Source organism: Danio aesculapii, chromosome 19 (assembly GCF_903798145.1).
Source record: "Danio aesculapii chromosome 19, fDanAes4.1, whole genome shotgun sequence".
Taxonomy (NCBI): Eukaryota; Metazoa; Chordata; class Actinopteri; order Cypriniformes; family Danionidae; genus Danio; species Danio aesculapii.
In genome coordinates this window covers 45,515,977-45,529,900 of record NC_079453.1, presented here as the reverse complement: position 1 = coordinate 45,529,900, position 13,924 = coordinate 45,515,977, and the positions used below count along the sequence as shown (strand labels likewise).

Here is a 13,924-nt window from a genome sequence, read left to right as displayed (position 1 = left end):
AAACAGGGGGGCTAATAATTCAGACTTCAAATATATATAAGAAAACTAACAACAGCAACAACTAAATCCTACTAAATTCAAATGTGGTATTAATGCATGTGTTTTCTGTCATTTTACAGAAAGGACTTTAATTCTGGAGCACATATAGTTTGCTTTCTGAGAGTTTTTTATTACAAGGGATTTGTTTAAAAGATAAAACTGTAGAACTATGGGTGTCTAGAAATCTAAAATCTTTTATTTTAGTGTCTCGAGTTTTTAACAATTTAAAATTTAATTTAAATGTGTTTCTGGAAGATTTTTTTGTTTTAGTTCAACTAAAGGAAACTTGTAATAAAATAAATTTCAGTTTTTTAACATTGTAGTTCAGCATTATTACTATTATTATATCAGTTGTAGTTCAAGATTAGTTAAATGAACAAAAATGGCTTACTGCCCTTTAAAGTAGATTCTGGAAATTACTTTTTAAAAGGTTCTAGGTTTTAAAATTATCAATCATTGTTTTTGTTTTGTTTTTTGTTGTTGTTTTATTTTATTTATTTACATTTCTAATGCACTAAAATTGTACTAATGCAATCTAATTTCATTAAGAGCTACAAATCTTTTTTTCAAATCTTTTAATTTAAAAGTGTTACAACAAAAGCCCCATAGTGTAAAAAAAAATCCATAACCTGGTTAACAGACAGTTTCCTTGTTATATATACGGTGAATAACCATAAATTTAATATTCCCTTCATGACACTTTGCTTTTTATGCTTTTTATTGATATTATGTTGACACAATGCTTCTTTTAGGTTTTTCCCTATTATTTCTATACAGTTTTGTTACATCTGTTAATAAGTAACATTTATTTCATTACTTTAATTTTTACTTGACTAATTTTTACCAGCATATGTTTTTTTACTGGCAACCACAGCTGCCCTTATTTTACTATAAAGTGTATAGCAAGAACACCAGCCAAGTTAACCAATGAAATGACAGCGGCTACAGAGATAACCAATCAGGTTTTATTTAGAATAGAGTGGCATATTAGTGACAGAACTTTTTGCCTCTTTATACACAAATCAACCAATGAGGAAAAACAAACCAAAAGAAAAAAGTTCTTTAAAAAAATGTGCATGTATAAAACCACGCCGGGCGACCATCAGACCAGGACCGCGCAGGTCTGTGATTGGCACACAGACACAGGAAGCCCCGCCTCTTATTTGGCTATGAATAAAAAGAGTGACCGGTTACAGGTAGGATGAGTAGAAAAGACAGCGACGCAAACTCAAAAGTTCCACTGACGTCCATAACATTAACACACACTGTGACCTCCAGACGTCCCGAATGGACGGGTGCATGTTTTGCTTTGTTTCTTGGGAGGTGTGGATTTACAAGGACATGTGAAAGTGTTGCTCATAAGATTAGATTGCAGGGTGAAAGCGGTGAACATCATCTTGATCAGAACATTAGACCTCCAGCACCAAACGGATTATTCTTATTTTCTTACAAAAAAAGTGTTAAACAATCATCACGTCTTAATACCTGAATTTCACATACTAATTGTAGGCTTGCAACTATATGTTTAGCACGTATGTGTTTCAGTAATGTTATTCAAGATCCAATTGCATACTAATGACTGCTGAGGTGAATATCTGTCATTAGAGCCAGTCTCTTAGAACAGGGGTTCCCAAATTCCTTTTCAACCCGCGACCCCCAAAATAACAATGCAAGTGACTCGTGACTCCAATATCTTGTGATAAATATAGAAACCTTGAGTGCTGTAAATGTGCCAGAAAGTTTAACCTGGTGCCATAAAATCAATCTGCAGCATCTGACGCGACTGCTGTGTCCCTAATGTAATGTAATCACCCCAAGGGTCACAATACAGTCAAGAAAAAATAAATCAAAAGGCTGTAACTATAAACTACTCTCAGAAATAAAGGAACAGGAGCTGTCACTGAGGCAGTACCTTTTCGAAAGATACATATTTGTACCCAAAGTGTCCACAGTGGTACCTCAAAGGTGAATTTTAGTGCCCAAATAAACCTAAAAAGTACCTTTGAGGTACCATTATGGACCCTTCAGGTACAAATATGTATCTTTTGAAAAGGTACGGCCCCAGTGACAGCTCCTGTTCCTTTATTTCTGAGAGTGTACTGTTTTTATTATGAGTAGGTTATGGATACAATATGGCAATACTAATGGTTTAAATATGTATCCGATTTTTGTAAATCACTTGACGTGGTGGTAGCGAACGGGTGGTGGTCGAAGGTTGGAACGTGAGATTAACAGGCAGATTGGTGCAACGGCAGCAGTAATGCAGTCAATGTATCAATCCGTTGTACTAAAGAAGGATCTGAGCCGAAAGGCAAAGCTCTCAATTTACCGGTCAATTTACGTTCTTACTCTCACCTATGGTCATGAGCTTTGGGTCATGACCGAAAGGACAAGATCTTGGATACAAGAGGCCGAAATGAGTTTCCTACGCAAGGTGGCACCCTTATAGGTAGGGTGAGGAGCTCTGACACCCGGGAGGAGCTCAGAGTAGAGCTGCTACTCCTTCACATCGAGAGAAGTCAGCTGAGGTGGCTCGGGCATCTGTTTCGAATGCCTCCTGGACGCCTACCTAGGGAGGTGTTCCAGGCATGTCCCACCGGGAGGAGACCTCGGGCAAGACCCAGGACATGCTGGAAGGATTAGGTCTCTCGGCTGGCCTGGGAACACCTCAGGATTCCCCCGGAGAAGATGGAGGAAATATCTGGGGAGAGGGAAGTCTGGGGTTCTCGTGCTGCCACACGACTCAGCCCCGGAAAAGCAGATGAAAATGAATGAATGAATGACTAAACCCGACCCGACCCCTTGGACGTATAGCATTATGCTATAATTGTTTGACAACATTATCATAAAAACATATGCATTATAATTTGAAATAAAGTGACCTGCCTTTTTTCTCGCATTATTATTAGCTTTATGTAGTTGCTTGTTTTGTGATCAATTGAAAATGAAACTTATTTTTGATTTTCTCAGTCAGAATAATTAAGCAAAACATGCGATATATTTAGATGTTATAATTTCCTTAGTGCAACTGTTTTGATATCGGTTTTAATTTTAACAAATAAATTATGACCAAAAAAAATATCAATTTATCTTAAATTTTCTTTTATGTAATTATCTTTTATTCAACTTTAATCTTTATTTTATTCTTTTATTTTTAAATGACAATTATTGCCTTTTTTAGTCAAAAAAAATTATAATTATAATTTTTTTTATTTAATTTTAAATTATTTTAAATATCTGCAATTTTATAACTTTGTTGTTTTAAGATTTAAGATAAACTACAATTTATAAACGCATCAAACTGCATTTTGTCTATTATTGTTTGTTATGGTTAGTTATTTAAAGACCACTAGCATTAAAAAAAGGCTAAAAATGCTTTATTTCTCACTGTTTAATGTAAAAAATGTATTAGTTATGCATACATTTACAAGTTTACCATGTGAACATCCTATAAAGTGATGACAATCATTCTCTCTCTCTTTTTAAGACATCTAATTTGTGTAATTTTCCACCAAACAATAGATAACCAAATAAATATCGGTTAAAAAACATATCAGGCAAACCGATTATCGGTTTGAAAATTTACCCCCATGTCCAGGAGACTGGCTCTTACTATAGTAATTTAATCAAAGGTGTGCTGTGACGGGTCAGAAATCCCTCAAGGTCCCATTTATAAGGCCGAGGCTGTGATATACAAAGTAACATGTTTGGTGTGTTTGTGCAATTGTCAGTGTCAAATATAGCAATTTTAAGTGCAGGGAGAGACAAGTATGTATGTATGTATGTACATACAAAGCCCCTCCCCAACAAAAAAATGGAAGAACAATTGGGGAGTGAGACACACTTGCAAATGATTTAAAACAAGCCCAAATTCACACATACGCAGGAGATCTCGCACACTGTCAGGATATAGTACAATATTCAATATATCTACAGGTGTGACGTTACAATCTTAGACTGAAGTACAAACACACTGTAAAATAAATATCTGTAAATTGATCATTTGCTGTATTTTGTGGTTCACTTAGTTATTTATGCTTATGAATTGCATTATGGGACCTTGATCTTTCCGCCAAAAGCTTTTATTGATATTTTTAACAGTTTGAAGTGATATATCGTCTGGGTTGGTGTTGTATATTATGGTACAAATACCTGGTAATAAGCTGCCAGTACATTTTCTGTTATTCTACAGACGTATTTCACTATATATTGTTTCTTATGTATTATCTCAAACCACTAAAGTGTCAACAAAAGCCGTTTTGAGTTGAATTTCAACATTAAAAGTCGACCGAGCAGAGATCAAAGTCCCATAATGCAATTCACAACCATAAATAAACAGTAAACACTTGTGAATCACCAAATACAGAAGCTATTAATTAACAGATATTATTTAACAGTGCACCCTGTACGATTGCAGTGTGTCTTGAATGTGCTCACACTACCTCCGATATGCTTGAGTGTCGATTTTTCCACACACACACACACAAAAAATGAATCATCATGCATTCTGGACGCAGGATCTGTGATATAACAGGAAGCGTTATTGGATGTCAGGTTTTCAGTGTTATGGCAGCTTTACCCTCAGCGACTGTGTTTATAAATGCATTTGGGTTTAATTCTTCATTACTGTGGATATAAAAAAGGAATTTTTGGGAGAGGGGGTGGCTGATACTGAGCACTACCATCCCGGATATTCACTATAGCACAGATATTTATTAAAATGATATGTGTTCAAGACGAGTAATGTCATTTTACAGCTGCGAATAACACTGACGTCACACCACACGACATGTCACATACATTCGGAGCATGTCAACCACAGAGTCTGTTGTTGATCGCTTGTTATTGCTAATTCATGCATTTCTAGACGTTTGTTTTTTCTGACTCTAATGTATCCTGGCGTAAGAATGATAACAGAGGAAATAAAATGATAATTCCTTATCGCTCTTGTTTAAAGGCTTTCAGCTTGGATATCTTTATGTTAGATGTGTTATTTTCCCTCCCGGAGCAGTGATCGTTGAACCCAAAATGACATTTTTAAGTCATCATTTATTCATTGTGGCTTTGTTTTAATGCCTTTCTTTCTTTTTGGGACCTGAAGAGGAGATTTTTTTATGCTCATTCATATAATAGCATCTTAAATGGACAGTTCACCCAAAAATTAATATACTGTTGTCTTTTTCTTAACATTTACATATTCCAAACATGTTTGAGTTTCTTTCTTCTGTTGAACACAATAGAGGATGTTTTGAAGAAAGCTGGAAACCGATAATCATTGACTTCCATAGTATTTGTGTTTCTATTGTGGAAGTCAATGAAGGTTTTCGGCTTTCTTCAAAATATCCGTTCAATTTAAATTGTGAATAAATTTTCATTTTTTGTTGAACTATGTCTTTAGGGTTTGCTTAAACCAGTGTTTCCCAACCCTGTTCCTGAAGGCACACCAGCAGTCCACATTTTCAACCTCTCCCTAATCAAACACACCTGAATCATCTTATCATAACATCAGAAGAGACTCCAAAACCTGAAGTTAATAGGTCAGATAACGGAGACATCCAAAATATGTACTGTTGGTGTGCCTCCAGGAACAGGGTTGGGAAACACTGGCTTAAACCAATGAAAAAGTCTCCTAGAAATGGTCTAACGGGACATGTTGTATGTTATAAGTGTTTTGGAGGTCTTTAATTTGAGAAACAAAACATCAATCTTGCCTTCTCATTATTCTCTGAGCAACTCTAGCACAACAGTTTAATCTGACAAACTCAGAAAATGAGTGTCTTAAAGGCACAGTTCACCTAGAAATGAAAATACGGTCATCATTTACTCAATAGGGAGTACATTTTTATTTTTGGGTGAACTATCCCTTTATGGTTTGCTTAAACCAATGAAAAAGTATCCTAGGAATGGCCAATGGGATGTGTTGTATATTATAAGTGTTTTGGAGGTCTTTAATTTGTTTTGGTGGGAAATAAAAACAATCTTGACTTTCTCATTATTCTCTGTGCATTCAAAAAACTCTAGTAGCACCACATTTGAATCTGACAAACTCAGAAAATGATAGTCTTAAAGGGACAGTTCACCCAGAAATAAAATTACGGTCATCATTTACTCACCCGTTACTTGTTACAAACCTGTTTGACTTTCTTTTTTCTGTTAAACCCAATGTGAGGAGATATTTTAAAGAAAACTGGAAACCTGCAACCAATGACTTCAATTTGTTTTTCTACTGTGGAAGTCAATGATGGTTTTTAGCTTTCTTCAACTCAAATAGTGAGTAAATTTTCATTTTTGGCTGAACTATCCCTTTAAGGTTTGCTTAAACCAGGGGTGTCCAAACTCTGTCCTGGAGGGCCAGTGTCCTGCAGATTTTAGCTCCAACTTGCCTCAACACACCTGCACGGATGTTTCTGGAAAGACTAGTAAGTGCTTGATTAGCTAGCCCAGGTGTGTCCAATTGGGGTTGGAACTAAACTTTGCAGGACACCGGCCCTCCAGGACCGAGCCTGGACATGCCTGGCTTAAACCAATAAATCATAGACATAGTTCAATGGGATGTGTTGTATATTATAAGTGTTTTGGAGGTCTTTAATTTGATTTGGTGGAAAATAAAAACAATCTTGACTTTCTCATTATTCTCTGTGCATTCAGAAAACTCCAGTAGCTCCCCAGAAAACGCACAAATTCCTCAATAAGGAACTGTATGGAGGCCAGCATTTTTTACAGTGTTGGGTCAAATATGAACAAACCCAACTGCACTGTAAAAAATGCTGGGTTAAACACAATTCCTTCATATTGTCTCAACACAAATCGATTAAGTTAACTTTAATTTTTACAAATGTAAGTGGATTGAACATAAAACAATTAAGTTGTTTTTAAAAAAGCTTAAGAACTGTGTTGTTTCAACTTATTTTAAATTAAAAAGCAACAAGAGCTGTTGTTTTTTGTGTGTGTTGGGTTAAATAGTGTCATTTAAATTTAATTATAAAATTAACCTAATGTTTGATTTGTTGATATTTGACCCAACATTGGATTAAGACCACCCAGCATGAATACATGAATAAATGCAAGCAGAACGTAATTAACAACATTAAAAAAAAATGACGTTTGCTGCTTGTTCAAACTACTTAAAATTAGTTAAAACAACACAATTCTTAAGGATTTTTGGCTTAATTTACTTTATCTTATGTTCAATCCACTTAAATTTGTAAAACCAATTAAGTTAACTTAATCGATTTGTGTTGGGACAACATGAAGGAATTGTGTGGAACCCAGCATTTTTAAAGTGCAGTTGATTCATATTTGACCCAACACTGTAAAAGATATTGGGTTCCACACAGTTTTTTCATGTTGTCCCAACACGGATTAGGTTAACTTAATTGTTTTGAATCAATTGAACAAAGCATTTCAGTTATCTCCAAAATAACCTTAAGAATTGTGTTTTTTCAACTTATTTTAGATAAATAGTTTGAAAAAGCAGCAAGTTTTTTTTTTTTTTGAGTGTGTTGGGTTAAAAAAATTGTTATTTAAATTTAATTATAATATTAACCCAATGTTGAATTCGTTGATATTTGACCCAACATTGGATTAAGACAAACCAGCGTTTTTTAGAGCGTAATAATTAACACAACTACACATGAATGCGAGCAAAACATAATTAACAATTTCTTTTTCTGGAGACCCCAAAAAGAAAGACATTAAAGCACCACCAAGATGAGTAAATGCTGACTGAATTATCATTTATATGTCACCCACAGCACTAATAACCCAACCCCCCCCCCCCCCATAAAACACACAAGATCCTCATCAACACTTTCCTACACCATCCACCTCGAGCATGACCGTCCATCAGGGCAGTTTGTGTGGCATGTATGCGAAACTTCCAAACTAAATGTCCAACGTTTGTGCTTCAAAACAAAACCAAGAACTACTAAACCACCGAGCAAAGGTGTCAGTATTCCTCCCGGGGTTAAAATATAAAATCATCCATGTGAATTTTTTCAATAGCATGTGTTTTAATTTGAACTACGATATCATGATTAAAAGCATGACCAAAACAAAAGTTGTGTTGATATTTACACCGATAAAACCTTACTGCACAGCTAAATAGATAATAATATCCTTCACTACGAATATTATGATCGCCGCTTTCCTTTCTTTCAGAGCTGCTGATATATTATTGATTATTACTAATGATTACTAAAGTCTTTATACAGAGCAGAGGAGAGGCTAGTCCTCTGATTCTATGCATGCGCTCCCTCACAGCGGACGCTCAGTGTTTTTAATGTGCTGTGTGTGTACGTGTTTCGGGCTCCCTGTTCGGACAGTAATGTCATGCTTTCGTCAGCAGAGGGAGTCAGGTTGTGTATGTGTGTATGTGTGTGTCTAGGCTGGGGTCGTACGATTGCAAACACACACACACACACACATACTCGCTCTGCGTTTCTAGCACCAGGGAAATGGAAGGCACCACACAACGTGACCTTGGTGACAGAAGAGCATTTCGAGTATAGACTTCAGATTTCTCCTCTACTTCTGCCATGCAACTCTTCTTTCTGACTTGCACAATCCCTCCATGACCCCAAATGTCTTTTTTTCATGCTTCCATCTATCTCCCATGTTAAATTTGAGAGTAATATTGTGCACATCTGTCTTTACAAAACCCCCAAAGAAAGAAACAAACAAAAAAAAATCCAGGTCAACGATTCTAAACATATCAATAATAACATGTCTTAAAAAAGTTTCTTCTCTGTGTATGTGTACACTCAAGCCCCGCCCTCATGTTTGCCACGTCCCCCTTTGGCCCCACCCCCAACCTCAAGCCCCACCCACAAACAATTCTATGTTTCTACATTAATCTTTTTCTCCTTTTTTTGTTTTTTGGAAAAGAAAGTTCAGAGTCTGTGGAATGAGAGGCACTCTCATGAGGGAAACGAGGGAAGGATCAAAGGAAAAGGTGTGAGATTAAAAAAAACGGGTCAGATAGAGACGGGACGAGGTCGGAGAGATGCAGGACGATGAATATGTGGAGTTTTAGGCGTAGAACTCCTCTTGCTTGTCTGGTTTCTGGTAGGTGACGGTGGCTTGTTTGGGCTCCTCCAACGTGTAGCTGCCTTCGTCTTTCTTTTTCATCCGGTAGACGAGTAACATTACCAGGAACGCGGCGAAGAGCGCGCCGACTACACCTCCGACGATCACCGCTGGAGAAACAACAACAGACATTGATTATTTATGAGCACTTCAGAAATTATGTGCTCTTCTGGCATCCATAAATCTGCAAGCGTTATCGCTGGATCAATGACACAGGAGTTTAAGAGATACTAAATTATATTTTAATCAAGCTCACAGAAATTTCTTTTGGGGTTAATTTATGGTATTTATTTATTTTTTTACAAAACTGCTTCTCTATTTTTTAAGAATAATATTAATATATTGTATTAACAGATGAGTTCCAACCAATAAAACTAAACTTACCTTTTAATAATAATGATAATGATAATGCTAATAATAATAATAATAATAATATCCATTATTTTTATTTATTATTTTATTGTGATTAATCAATTGAATGATAAAATACATTAAAATACATAAAATTGACATCAATCCCACTTTATTATTTATGATCTATGGTTTATAAATGTATATATATTATTATTATTATTATTATATATAATATGATTAGAATATTTTAACAAAACTGATTCATTACTTATTTCAAATAATAATAATAATAATAATAATATATTTACTGTTTATATATTAACAGACAATACATCAAATTTTATGTAATAAAAGTAAAATATAAATAATAATAATGATAATAATAATATTATATCCATTAATTTTATTTTTTATTTTATTGTAATGAAAACATTTAAAGATTAAATACATTAAAAATAAATAAAATTGACACTGATCTCTGCACTTTATTATTTATGATCTATGATTGTTTTTTTGCATTATTATTATTATTATAAATGATATAATTAGGATATTGTAACAAATCTGATTAATTACTTATTTTTATTAATAATAATAATAATATTAATAATAATAATAATAATAATAAATTATATTTACTGTTTATATATTATATTAAAAGACAATTCCAAACCTACAAAATAAAAAAGATCATGAAATTAATTAATAATAATAATATTAATAATAATATTTCTATTAATTTTATTTATTATTTTATTGTAATGTATACATTTAAAGACTAAATACATTAAAAATGTATAAAATTGACACTGATCCCTGCACGTTATTATTTATGATCTATGGTTTATGATAATTTTTATATTATTATATATAATATAATTAGTATTTTTAACAAAACCGATTAATTACTTATTTTTATTAATAATAATAATAATAATATTAATAATAATGATGATGATATCTATTACTTTTATTTTTTATTTCACTGTAACGAATACATTTAATTAAATTAATTTAATTAAATACGTCAATAAAATTGACACTGATCTGAGCATTATTATTTACGATCTATGATAATTTTTTTCATTATTTTTATATATAATATAATTAGGATATTTTAACTAAACTGATTAATTACTTATTTTTTTATTATTATTAATAATAATAATAATAATAAATTATATTTACTGTTTATTTATTATATTGACAGATGATTCCAAACCTACAAAAAAATTAAACATGAAATTTTAATAATTATAATATTAATATATTCATTAGTTTTATTTATTATTTTATTGTAACGAAAACATTTAAAGATTAAATACATTAAAAATAAATGAAATTGGCACTGATCCCTGCACTTTATTATTTATGATCTACGGTTTATTATTTTTTTTATATTATTATATGAATAGAAAACTACTTTATTAAACTATTATTATTATTATTATTATTATTATTATTATTATTATTATTATTATTATTATTGTTATTGTTATTATTATTATTATTAATAGTAAAAGCATTTACTGTTTATATATTAACAGATACACAACCTACAACATAAAATAAAACATGAAATTTTAATAATAATAATAATAATAATTATTATTATTATTATTATTATTATTATTATTATTATTATTATTATTATTATTATTATTATTATTATATTCCTTTTTATTTATTGGAATATTAAATTTTATATTTTAACACATTAAAAATAAATAAAATTGACAGTGAACCCACTTTATTATGTAAATTTTATATCATCAATCAGTGATGCCAAGTAATGCATTACCAGTAAAAAGACAACAACAATTTCATGTTTCAAGCTGCATGATAAAAAGCAAACCAACAACAAAAAAGACAAAGACAAAACACATTTAAATGAAGGCGGGGAGAGTTTAGGCCTCTCTAAACTAAAGATCAACTGTAAAATGTGAAAAGTAGGGGCTAAAAATCAGACTAATTTGACGCTCTAGCCTGCGACTCCTACGTATTTTACCTATGACCAGGAAGTCTGCAAATACAAAGGCAAACAGTCCTCCAATCAGAATGGCTGAGGGAGAAAGAGACAGCATATCAGATGACGGAGAGAAAGAAGAGGACAGACGGAGAGGAAGATAAACAAACACAGAAGAGAAGGTGAAGGAGTGTTCTCCACTGAGAGCTAAAATAAACTCCACTGGAGGCTCTGGCTGCACATCAGACAGGCCAGGCTGTTCTTAAAGACACAGTACACACAATAATCTAAATCTGCAATAATCTAAAACTATTATTTCAAACAAAACACTTTGGATAATAACATTGCTAACAGCTTTATAACTTAAGATATTTGTGGTATGTACTATTTGTGTAATAATAATAATAATAACAATAATGAAGAAGAAGAAGAAGAAGAAGACATTATATTAACAGACATTATGAAACCTACAAAAATATGGAATTTTAATAATATCCATTATTTTTATTTATTGTAAAATTCACATTTATACACATTTAAACTCATCAGGCTGTTCTTAAAGACACAGTAAACCCAATAATCTAAATTTGCATAAATCAATTTGGAACTGTTTCATTTTAAACAAAACACTGCGGTTAATAAGATTGCTAACTGCTAATAACTAAAGATGTTTGTGAAATATCCTTTTATAATATACTGTTTTGAGCAATATTTACACCATTGTTCAAATGTTTTTTTTAAGAATTTGGTATTTTAAGAATTTTAATTCAGCAAGGAAGTCAAAATTATTAGCCCCCTTTTAATGTTTTTTCTTTTCTAAATATTTCCCAAGTGATGTTTAACAGAGTAAGGACATTTTCACAGTATGTCTGATAATATTTTTTCTTCTGGAGAAAGTCTTTTTTGTTTTATTTTAGCTAAAATTGGCCATCTTAAGGTCAATATTATTAGCCCCTTTAAGCTATATATTTTCGATAGTCTACAGAAGAAACCATCATTATACAATAACTTGCCTAATTACCCTAACCTGCCTAATTAACCTAATTAACCTAGTTAAGCCTTTAAATGTCACTGTATAGAAGTGTCTTGACAAATATCTAGTCAAATATTATTTACTGTCATCATGGCAAAGATAAAATAAATCAGTTATTAGAAATGAGTTATTAAAACTATTATGTTTAGAAATGTGTTGAAGAAATCTTCTCTCCGTTAAACAGAAATTGGGGAAAAAAAATAAACAGGAGGGCTAATAATTCAGGGGGGCTAATAATTCTGACTTCAACTGTAAAGTGACAGTAAAGCCAAATGATGATACCAATCCTACAAAAAATGGAATTTTATTAATATTATTAATAATAATAATAATAATAATAAACAACAACAACAAAAATAATAATAACAACAACAATAATGTTATAAATTTTTTTATTTATTGGAATATTTACATTTAATGTTTAAACACTATTTAGTGTTAACACTACGTTATCCTGTGTTAATAACGATGTTATTATTTTGTGATGCTGTAAAATAAATAAACAAATAAATAAAATAATAATAATAATAACAATAAATGTATCCATATCCATTTTTATTTATTGGAATATTTACATTTAATGTCTTAACAATATATTATTAGTGTTAACACTATGTTAACCTGTGCTAATCACTATGTTGACACTGGTTATTTTATGTCATGCGATAAAAAAATAATAAAATAATGATAATATTAATAATAATAATAATAATAATAATAATAAATGCATGTTTTGGTAATTTTTTTATATAAAATTTTTTAAAACTACCAAAATAAATGAACATACAAGTACTTTCTACTTGAATATAAACTTGAGTAAATCCTTAGCGGGTTATACTTTTACACAAATCAAATTATTGAGTAAAACTCAGACAGACAGACAGACAGACAGACAGACAGACAGACAGACAGACAGACAGACAGACAGACAGGTTCATGGACAGAAATTAAAAAATGAAGACGGTGTGTATTTTCTGAATGTGTCAGGCATGGCTCACCTATCAAAACCTCCTTCCTCTCCAGAATGTTCTTCTGTGGAAGCTGTGCGGCTGAACTTCCAGCAGCATCTACTGTGTTTCCGGTCAGATCTGGCTCTCCTGGCACACCGGGCACCGCTCGGCCTCGCCCCAGATCATTGCCCTGGCGGACCTCATTCTCGCGGATTTCGAAATCTCCACTTGGACCCGGTCCTGCGACTTCATTATTTACAGTTTCATCTGGCACTTGCGTCTAAATGAGGAAGGGGAGAAAAAAAATGATAACCCTTCACAATTGCACAATAGATCATGTGTAGCTGAAGAAAGCATTTCCAGGGAAGAGGAGCAAAAACTGCTGACAAACTTTCTCTAGAAGTTCTGGCTTTTAAAAGGGTCTTATTATGCTTTTTTATGAGATGTATTATAGGTCTCAAGTGTCCCCAGAATGCGTCTCATGTTACAGGATCA

The 13,924-nt window shown here is 32.4% G+C and overlaps 1 protein-coding gene across 1 annotated transcript in view; it reads right to left on the bottom strand.

Annotated features, from left to right (window-relative positions):
* Nucleotides 1-990: 990 nt before the first annotated feature.
* The window catches only part of sdc3 (syndecan 3), a 99,124-nt gene continuing 86,190 nt past the window's right edge, over nt 991-13,924 (bottom strand). The window contains exons 4-5 of the mRNA XM_056480332.1: nt 13,478-13,709; nt 991-9,236 (exon numbers count right to left, since the gene is read on the bottom strand). Coding sequence (XP_056336307.1) covers nt 9,070-9,236; nt 13,478-13,709 — 399 coding nt within the window. The 3' untranslated portion in view covers nt 991-9,069. The remainder of the gene's footprint in view (nt 9,237-13,477; nt 13,710-13,924) is intronic.